This window comes from Podarcis filfolensis (genome assembly GCF_964270895.1).
Source record: "Podarcis filfolensis genome assembly, chromosome: 17".
Lineage (NCBI taxonomy): Eukaryota > Metazoa > Chordata > Lepidosauria > Squamata > Lacertidae > Podarcis > Podarcis filfolensis.
The window spans coordinates 8,811,663-8,822,450 of record NC_139621.1 but is presented as its reverse complement, the minus strand read 5'-3'; the positions used below and the strand labels follow the sequence as shown (position 1 = coordinate 8,822,450).

General features: G+C 44.9%; 1 protein-coding gene across 1 annotated transcript; it reads left to right on the top strand.

Annotated features, from left to right (window-relative positions):
• The first annotated feature begins 1,851 nt into the window (after positions 1 to 1,851).
• Positions 1,852 to 9,095, top strand: GADD45GIP1 (GADD45G interacting protein 1). The gene is made up of 2 exons (XM_083593985.1): positions 1,852 to 2,348; positions 8,382 to 9,095. The coding sequence occupies exons 1-2, from the start codon at positions 1,867 to 1,869 to the stop codon at positions 8,728 to 8,730; spliced, it is 831 nt and encodes a 276-aa protein (XP_083450111.1). The 5' UTR covers positions 1,852 to 1,866; the 3' UTR covers positions 8,731 to 9,095.
• The last annotated feature ends 1,693 nt before the right edge of the window (positions 9,096 to 10,788 follow it).

The window sequence follows — 10,788 nt, the reverse complement described above, 5'->3', positions numbered from 1 at the left end:
TATAGTTTTAATTCTATTCATGATCGTTTTTCTATGTTTTAAGCTGTTCTTATTTTATCGGTAACCCCCCTGGAGTCCCTGTCGAGGGAAAAGGCAGGGTATAAATAAATATTTATATAACGATGATAATCTCAAAATGGAGGCATCCGCTTTTATGGTGGGGACCAACCACAGTCGTGAGAAAATATCAGAACTGGATAAATATTGCAATTTGGAGGTAGCAGTAGAAGCTGAGAGGCCAAACTACCGCTGGCAGCCATGGTTAGTACAAAATGGTTCGCTCCATCTTAAGAACTACAGTCGCTTTCTCACCCTTTATTAGAGAAATAGAAGGCCATAGTCCCAGGTCTGCACTGCAGGACACAACACATGTGTGTCATTATTATCAAGATACAGGCAGACATTAAAGTAAGTATGTTATGTACTGAGTTGAATAGGATCCAAAAGGCAGCAGTCTGATTGGTCCTAGAACAATGCAGCAGTCTGATTGGTCCGCAGGAGCCACCCAATCCAGCTCCAGGTGGAAGTGAATCCGCAACCTGATTAGCCTACAGGAGAATCCCAGAATTAGCCAATCACATGCAGCCCATTGTGTAAATAATGTATATAAAGCAGATATTTTAGGGGAACATTCATTCCTCACTACTATGAGCTGAATAAAGAGCATGAAATCCACACTCGACTCCGAGTATATTTCAAGGTACAAAACCGGCAATTCAGCTCAACAAATTTCACCAACCGTCCTGCAATTGTTAGCTTCTAGTAAAAGATCAAGAGAAACGATTGGTCATTCTGAAAGCAAAAAAGAGATGCCAAATGGAATATGCTTCGGGTTGCTGCAAAGCGAAATCTGGTTAAATTGTCATGTCCACTGTCCCCTCAAATCCCCCTTTCCTGCTCATAAGAACGCAAGACCATAGAATCACAGAACTGTAAAGTTGGAAGGGACCATAAGAGTTCATCTAGTCCCAACTCCCTGCAATGCAGAAATATTTTGCCAGAGTCTGATGTGAGGCTTGAACCCTCAAGCCTGAAATTAAGAGTCTCATGCTATCCCAACAGAGCTATCCCAACATACGAAAATCACTACTGAATCAGGCCAGTGGCCCATCTAGTTTAGGGAAGTTATTAATGTTTCATGTTTTATCGTGTTTTTAATATTCTGTTGGGAGCCACCCAGAGTGGCCGAGGAAACGCAGCCAGATGGACAGGTATAAATAATAAAATCATTGTTGTTGTTATTATTATTACCCCAGCATCTTGTTCTCAGCTGAAAAGTTGTCTGTGGGGAACCAGAGAGCAGAACATGAGTGCAAGAACAACATTCTCCCCTCCCAGTTTCCAGCAACTGGTATTCGGAAACATTACTGCCTCCAACTGCAAGAGGCAGAGCATAGTCATCACGACTAATTTATTAAATTTAAATTTATTTAAATTTAATTTATTTAATTTATTTAATGTAGCATCCTATACCTGCAGGTCTCAGGGAGGTTCACAGGATACAATTAGAATATAAAAACACAAAGTATATAATCAAAATAAAGAGAACCACCCAATAACAAACACCCCACACACACACATTTTAAAAGAGCATAGGATGTCAATCAAATAATAGCTATTGATAGCCCTCTCCTCCATGAATTTGTCTAATTCTCTTTAAGTTGGTTGGCCATCGCTGCCTCCCGTCACGTGGAAGGGAGTTCCACAGGTTAACGCTGCCGCTGCGCTCTCCTGACTCCTTCCCGCTTCAGCGCGGACCCAACGCGACTCAATGGCGCGCTGCAGGGCGCGTCCCTTTAACCTTTCCTATCTCTGTGACGATAACGATCAACAAAAGCAACTCTCCGTCGGCTGGCCAAACGCGCGATGACGTCACGTTCCAAAATGGGAGCCGCGGCGTGCAAAATGGCGGCGCCCACGCGACGCACATCGAAGATGGCGCCGCCCACGGGTGGGAGGAGGAGCCCGGCTCCCAAGATGGCCGCCCTCCTAGCTCCGAGCTGCTGGCGAGCCGGCTCCAAGATGGCCGCCCTCAGAAGCGTCCGGCTGGCCCTGGGAGGCGTCCGGTTTTACAACGCTCGGTCGCTGAGGCGGCGGCTCGGAGGGGTTTACCGGCCGGACCCCGAGAACCCTCGTACGCCGGCCTGGCAGCTGACGGCCGCCTACGAAGCGAAGGTGTACGGGCGCCATGGATCAGCCTCCGGGGTCGACCCGGCCGGACTCTGGCCCAGCCCGGAGAAGCTCCGGGAGATGGAGGCCGAGGAGAAGGCCTGGTACCCGTCTCTGAGGGAGATGCAGGAGCGGCTGGACGCCAAGGAGCAGAGAGCCGAAGCCAAGCGGCGGGCGAGGTGAGAGGGACTGAGCTCCGGAGGGGCTGCGGCCGAGGGCGCCCTGCTCCCCCCGGGTGGGGCGGGATAATATGGATAAGCCTTAAGGGATGGGAATGGTTCTATCGACGACTGGGTTAATTGATTCATGCGACTTTTTTTTAAAAAAATTAATGTTTATTGCATATTAAAAATTTACAAAGAAAACATATATTAAACATTACATCCAAATCTTCACAACTAAAAAGAAAAAATACAAAAAGAGTAAAAATATAAAAAAAGAAATTTATCAAGTACACAAAGTTATTCAAAGGATACAAACGGAAATTTGATTACAGTATTCTATACTCCCAAGTTTCCAGAAAGAAATTACATTTATACTCCATCTTTTCTTTCTTTCTTTGCAGTCACTTTCTGCAAAGACGTGATTCATGCGACTTATGCCAAGGTGTTTTTGCTTGTTTGTTCTTTTTTATTACGTTATTGTTCTTTTTCTATAATTTTTATTAAATTTTCTGTTTTACATTTTAGAATGTTCATTTAAACAACCTTAAAATATCAATGACTTCCCTTCCTCTCTTTCCATGGTTCATTTACAAAACATAAATCGCTGCATATTTTATATAAACTAAACCATTCGGTATTCCATTATTAACATCCATCAAAACTTATTTACGCTGCTGAATTTATCTTAACGCTGCCCACGTTTTCAAATAAACACAGCTTTCCTCCATATATCCTGTTACGTTGTTGCTCTTTGTTGCTTTGTAAAAGCCGCTTTGGGATTCATTTGGGTGAAAAGCAGCGTGGAAATAGAATAAATCAAAGCAGCGAGCTGCCTGCGAGGGTTGGACTAGATGACCCTTGGGGATCCCCTGCCAAGTCTGCAATTATAGGATTCTGTGAAACTTTGGCAGGATAGCAATAGAACAAGTAGATGTGTTTGTATTTTCACATATGAGAGAGTAGGAGGGAGAAGATGGGTCATATAGGACGGCTTGTATTGTATTGTCACCAGAATTGGTGAAGCCATGAGAGAGGGCCAGTGCAAAAAAATTGCAAAAGTACAGGTGGCAGCACACATACTACAAAAACTATTGTATACATACAATAGAGGGAAAGGAGAGGGAGAGAGCTTCACAATTTTTATCATACTTAGGGTTGCCATATTCCCCAAAGTGGAAATCAGGACAAAATTGTTGAGTTTGCTTTGGGGTGGAGAGGGCGTCAAAGTTTTCAAAGTTGGGTGCCATTTCACTGACCGAAAATCCAAACATATGGCAGCCCAATTATGCATTATCTTCTTCCAAAAAGATTGCAGAAAGCTGAGTATATTAGCGCTATTGCTAAACTATCCTCCAGGTTGGTAAAGCTGACGCAAATGGAAGTGGCCCAGGAAGGTGTCTTAAACTTAAGTGGCTAGACTAGAGAACAATAGGTAAGATTTGATATTGTAACGCGCATGGGAATAATATGAAATGTGCCTTCTAAGAACTGGTTGAAGAGGAACAGTATATAGAATCATAGAATCATAGAGTTGGAAGAGACCACAAGGGCCATCGAGTCCAACCCCCTGCCAAGCAGGAAACACCATCAGAGCACTCCTGACATATGGTTGTCAAGCCTCTGCTTAAAGACCTCCAAAGGAGACTCCACCACACTCCTTGGCAGCAAATTCCACTGTCGAACAGCTCTTACTGTCAGGAAGTTCTTCCTAATGTTTAGGTGGAATCTTCTTTCTTGTAGTTTGGATCCATTGCTCCGTGTCCGCTTCTCTGGAGCAGCAGAAAACAACCTTGCTCCCTCCTCTATGTGACATCCTTTTATATATTTGAACATGGCTATCATATCACCCCTTAACCTCCTCTTCTCCAGGCTAAACATGCCCAGCTCCCTTAGCCGTTCCTCATAAGGCATCGTTTCCAGGCCTTTGACCATTTTGGTTGCCCTCCTCTGGACACGTTCCAGTTTGTCAGTGTCCTTCTTGAACTGTGGTGCCCAGAACTGGACACAGTACTCCAGGTGAGGTCTGACCAGAGCAGAATACAGTGGCACTATTACTTCCCTTGATCTAGATGCTATACTCCTATACTCCTATTGATGCAGCCCAGATATCCTATTGATGCAGCCCAATATAAGGATATTGATGCATATCCTTATTTACACAGGGCACCCCTGCTTACCTTTCTGTAAGGTGTCTTGGCAGCCAGTAAACAAAAATGTCCTTTTGGAAAGACATGAATTGTACGCTGAGGATATGGGTCTCTGTGGTTTCTCGCAATGATAGACAACAGGAAATCTGATGTGGAAGGTACCACCCAGGCCAGCATTTAACTGAAAGGTGACACCAGTCTTCTGCCTGCCTGCTCCCAGTCCAGACCACACTGTGTCAAAAGTGACAACAAAGGGCATTGCAAAAGACAAGACACTCAAAGTATGCTAGGCCAGATATATTGTTGGTGTAGCCTTCAGCTGGTGGTAATTTTCCTTTCAATTCTGAGGACATTTAGAAGGAAAAGATTGATTTTGCCCACCTCCCTCAGTTGTTTCCTAATTATGCAGGTGACTTGTAGGCAGGCTTCAACAATTACATTTGCCCTAGCAAATATGGCACGGTCTCCTCTTGAACGCTGAGCAACGAGCCTTCCTCCCAACTTTGGTGTGCAGGGATCATCCTGGCAACTTCATGACAAGTCCTATCCCTTACTAAGGTTGAAAGGGAGGCTGGAGGTGCTAAGCCCTTGCAGCACCTTGGTCCTACAGGGTTAACCCAGCAAGCCCCCATCATTTTCAGATTGGTGGCAAGAGCTTCTGTGGCCGCACTCTGAGCTTGGCATAGCAGCTCTGACCCCATAGCTGACTGAAGTCAGAATACTCCCTGCCAGTCTGCCTGAAGGGTAGAGGGAGCTTCCTTTCTCTTGGGTAAAGGTAAAGGGACCCCTGACCATTAGGTCCAGTCGTGACCGACTCTGGGGTTGCGGCGCTCATCTCACTTTATTGGCCGAGGGAGCCAGTGTACAGCTTCCGGGTAATGTGGCCAGCATGACTAAGCCGCTTCTGGCGAACCAGAGCAGCGCACGGAAACGCCGTTTACTTTCTCACCAGAGCGTACCTATTTATCTACTTGCACTTTGATGTGCTTTCGAACTGCTAGGTTGGCAGGAGCAGGGTCCGAGCAACGGGAGCTCACCCCGTCGCGGGGATTCGAACCGCCGACCTTCTGATTGGCAAGTCCTAGGCTCTGTGGTTTAACCCACAGCGCCACCCGCGTCCCTTTGCTGTTGGGTAGAGGCACTTTTTTCCATCAAGCCAGCAGAGGGGAAGGCTCTGATGACCACAGTTTTTGTCTTCACTTGCAACGCTGGCCAAAAATTGTAGACCCTTGCTTTTAGGCTGGTTCCACATTTTCACTCACTGTGATCAGTATGCTGCTGCCCTCTGGTGAGCATTGTGAGTCTTAGCTGCTGCTACCTTGACCTTGGGGAAAGAGGTGGGAATTGTCCTCACAGTGGCCGCAAGATGATCCCCTCTACTCCAAGGCTGAGGTCCTTTGGGCGCTGAATTGCCAATCCACTTGGGGCATCTGGCCAATGCAGGTTGGAACAGAGAACAACTTAGCTTCCTTTCCATTGGAGGCCTGAGGCCAAGGAACATCATCTTGGTGATTACCAGGGCCAGTCAAAATTAAGGACATCTGCTGGCGTAATTCTCTCCCTCCAAAGGCAAACCTTTGGACCTATTTGGGATGGGAATTGGAGACTGTATTTCAGTGGTTCTGTTCCTACAGGTGGACTGGTTCCATAACATGCTAGGGAACTGTTGCTCTGCCATGGCACTGGTAGTATGAAGTTCTGCCAGTATGAAGTTTATATCTCCCCCTCCCCCAAATGCTCTTTAACATTTATGTTATGCTTCTGAGCGAGGATTTAGGACTGGCTACCATCCTTTTGACTGAATTCAGGTAGGATACCGGAAGTTCTGAACAAGTATCTAATGTCAGTGGGTAAGGGCTAAAAATTGACTCACAGTCCAGATAAATTGGAAGTCCCATTGGTAGGTGGCTTGTCTGAACAGGGAGGTAACAGTCAGCCTGTTCCACTCTTGGTTAAGGGCCAGTTTGCCCCATGGAGCGCTGTTACATATGGTTCTCACACTAAATGCACAGGTGGCACATGCAACGTAATGCACATTCGCCTGGCACCACCTGCAGTCCCTTCCAGATAGAGAGGCTGGCCACTAGTAACAATTTATGTTGCATTTTAAGACTCCTCTGAAATTTCAACTGGTGCAAAGAACACGACAGGTAGACTTCCTGGAAGCAGGGTCAGTCAGAATCCCTCTCAGTTATTTTAAAACAGTGTCAGTGGATTCTCGTTCGTTTCTGGGGTCAACTCAAAAGTGCTGATTTTAACCTATAAAGCCCTGTTAGGTTTGGGACCTGGGTATTGAAACAACAGTAGCAACAACCTGCTCTGTACGAATATTAAGAATAAGAATACAGTGGTACCTCAGGTTACATATGCTTCAGGTTACTTACGCTTCAGGTTACAGACTCCACTAACCCAGAAATAGTGCTTCAGGTTAAGAGCTTTGCTTCAGGATGAGAACAGAAATCGTGCTCCAGCGGCGCGGCAGCAGCAGGAGGCCCCATTAACTAAAGTGGTGCTTCAAGTTAAGAACAGTTTCAGGTTAATTACGGACCTATGGAACGAATTAAGTACTTAATCTGAGGCACCACTGTACCTTTATTGTCAATGTACAATCTGTGTACAATGAAATTAACCAAGCCTCCCTCCCCCCCACACACAAACACTCAGTCTCACTGCACTCTGTGTGCTTGTCGCACAACACACCAACCCCAAAAGTCAGTGGCACTATATTATTTTCCGTTCAGCAGCCTAACAGCCCATGGATAGAAACGTTTTTTTAACCTGTTGGTACAACTGATTATACTTCTATATCTCCTGCCCGAGGGTAGAAGATTAAAGAGGTGCTGGCCGAGATGTGAATTGTCCCTGAGAATTTTTCTCGCTCTCATAAGGCATCGATCCCTTGCGATGTCATCTAGCAAGCTCAGGGGCAGCCCATGATAACATGTGCTGTGTTCACCACCCTCTGTAAAGACTTTCTGCCCGTAGCTGTCAAGCCAACGTACCACACCGTGATACAATATGAGAGGACACTTTCTATTGTGGACCGGTAGAAAGAGGTCATCAATTGTTGTTTAATATTGTTCTTTCGCAAGACCCTGAGGAAATGGAGTCTCTGTTGGGCCTTCCTAACCACCTGAGTTATATTGTTTTTCCAAGTGAGGTCTTTACTAAGGTCTTCACTTCCCAGGAATTTAAAGGAAGAGACTCTCTCCACACATACACACACACCGATATACAACAGGGTTAGTTCCCTTCTCTTCCTCTGAAAGTCCAACACCATCTCCTTTGTCTTGCTAATATTTAGGTGCAAGTTATTCTCTAGGCACCATGTAGATACTTTTTGAACCTCCCCCCTGTACGCTGATTCATCTCTACCTGTAGTTAGACCCGTTATGGTAGTATCATCTGCAAACTTAATAATTGCATTAGATGGATCAGATGAAAATTGCCCACACATTAAGATCATCCTCAAGAGGTTCTGCTCCAGTTGCCTCTGCCTTTGAACATATGGTGACTGGGAAAGAGCCTTATTTATTGAGGTGTTCCAGCCTTGTAATGCTGTCCCAGGATGGCTCACCTGGTGCTTACCTTGTGTGAGTTCAGTTGCTGGGTTCAAACTATTCTAGTTGTCAGGGTTTTTTTAATTAAAAAAAATAGTCACATTGACATACTTCTTGTTGTTGCTCCTGCTGATTTATTGTGCCTTTATTACTGAGTTATTTATATTTTCATTTTTTAAACTTAATGTTTTCACAGTTTTTTTTAATTGAAATGTGAGGCTTGAGTCATTTTAAATCAAAGAATGTGGCATGTCTTGAAGTATTCAAAGGGAGTCTATATCTTTTCCAGCTTGTTGAGGAGTCTGCAGGTGTTTGATCTTCTGTTTTTGCTCTCTTCACAGAGAGGAGCACATTGCTGCCCGAATGGCCAAGATGCCAGAGATGATTGCAAACTGGTTGCGGGAAAAGGAGGAGCGCAAGACCAAAGAGCGTGAAGAGAAGGAGCGGCGGCAGATGCTACTGGCTGAAGCCCGTGAGCGATTTGGTTACAACCTGGATCACCGCAGTCCTCAGTTCCAAGAGATGGTGCAAGAGATGGAGAAGGCTAGAAAGAAGGAAGCAAAGCTGCAGAAGAAGCAGCGGAGAGAGGAGGCTCTGGCCAAAAAAGCAATGCAAAGCGCACCTGTTGCCTCAATCCCAGACAAAGAAGGGGAGGTGGTTGCAACAGAGGCATCACATCAGGTCACATAGTCTGTTGGGGCTCTGAAAATGCAGACTCTGGACTGTGCATTGAGTTAACCTGGTGCAGAGGCCCAGCAAGCACATCCCTTGCAATGCTTGATCCTGCCTGAAGGTCATTTCCCAACTTTCTGACCACCGATGAGAGAATATTCAGGTATTCTCTCCCTATCTCTCCAAAATGATCACCAAAAATGGATTTGGAGTAGCAAATACCTTTGCTGCTAATGCTTCTGAATTCCTTGTTGATGGATCCTGAGGGTGATGATGTCAAACTTTGACTTATATCTTTCCAGTGCAGTAAACTACCCTCACTTACTAGCTGGCTGATGTGTTGCGTGCAGTTACAGACAAATAAATGTACATGGTATTTTTAACCTTGGGTTTCTTATATTTTAAAATTAACAGACTAATAACAGGAGAAAGAACCCCAAACCTGCCAAGCCCAACATGTTGTCTATGTTTGTATTTTGCCCTTCCTTCAAAGAGCACAGAGTGTAATCCTCACAACAAAACTGCAGAGGTGGGCCAACCTGTGGTTTCTTCCAAGGCCACTCAGTGACCTTCATGGCTAGGCAGGGACTTGAAGCTCTGGGTCTTTGTTTAAACCCAATTCCAGCTCCTGTGCCACTCTGTGTCTTGATTAGTTGCTGTGTGTCCACCTTTTGAAGGGAGGCTAGAAAGTTGGCACTTCTTATGGGGCAAACGTGTCCTGCTACAAGCACACACAAGCTTCAGTTGTCAATAGAACAAGTGAAGTTAGGGCTTCTCCCCATCTTATTTTAGCACCTACTTTAAATAGCACTTGTGTGCTTATTTATAGTACCAGAGTATTCATGAGCAACAAGTCACAGTGATTTTCTTCTTCCTTCAGTGTCTAAAACCATAAAGCAGGCAGCATTATTTGAACATATAAATAGGTGATGTGAAACATCATGTATTTCTGACAGCCCCAGCTTGCAAATGAGCACTAATAATTTATTAATTGCTTTGTTTGCATATTTTGACACCCAGTCATTCCAGACCCCAATAAGCAGCTTGTGGGATTTGACATTATCAGCTGGGCCCTGCAGTGCTATGAACTATCATCAAATGTGCAAACTTAATGGGTTCTGCTTCATTTTGTGTTGGGTAAGTCTTGCTTCAAATAGGATCTGTTTCGCTCCTGAGCTCTTCTTGTGGAGTCCGCAACTGTACTCGGTTTGATGTGATTATGTTTCGACAGGCAAGGAGCAAATCCCACTCAGAACTTTTCGGTCAGACCTCTGCTGAAACCAGGGACAATTTACATGAACGGCTGGGAAAGGACTGATATGACTGCAAACCTCTGTCTGCAGAGAAGCAGAGGGTGTATTGTCATGTACAGCTATAGTAATAGCATCAACGGTATCCTGTAAAAAGAGGCCGTAGGCTGCCCTCTCCAAAGTGTTTAGCTGGAAAGGCCTATATGTTGGTCCCTTTTCCACAATGGACAGGCCAAGAGACGTTTGTAGCATGGCGATTGCTTCCCTCTAGTGGAACAATTGTAGATTCAGATCTATCGGACTTCCATTTTCAAAACAGCCTTCATTGGGAGCTGATCCCAAATGAATGAACAGACAGCAGGGGAAATGAAAGTGATACAGGCCTTTTAAAACTATAACCCTAGCATGCTTAGCTAGAGTAAGTCTTAAAGAACTTGGAGGAAATTCTGAATAGACATTCAGAAGAGGTTCTGATTTTTTTAAAGTTCCTTCCTAAAAGTCCCTCAGAACTTTATAGGGCAGCTAGAATTTAAAGGGGGGGACAGGTACACATAAGATCATCTAAAAGTATGTGGAGGGACACATACATGTTCAGCTCTGTCTCAGTTTTTCCCATGACAAATTTGAGCTGCTCTTCCACAGTGATCACCACGTGGCCATCCGTACACAGTTGCGAACTAACCTCCAGCTTTTTTTCTTCTTTACGTCGACCAGTTAAGCTGCTGCTCCTTTTGGGGCTGATAAAACAAATGCCTTACCCTTTAACCCTGGATTTTGTTAAATTAAAGCAAAACACCTTATATAAATTATTTTTATTTTACATACA

Excerpts from the sequence above, each read along its gene's own strand:
- GADD45GIP1 (XM_083593985.1), top strand. The coding sequence starts at position 1,867 with ATGACGTCACGTTCCAAAATGGGAGCCGCGGCGTGCAAAATGGCGGCG. Across the intron at positions 2,349-8,381 it reads GAAGCCAAGCGGCGGGCGAG|AGAGGAGCACATTGCTGCCC; the intron begins GTGAGAGGGACT and ends CTCTCTTCACAG.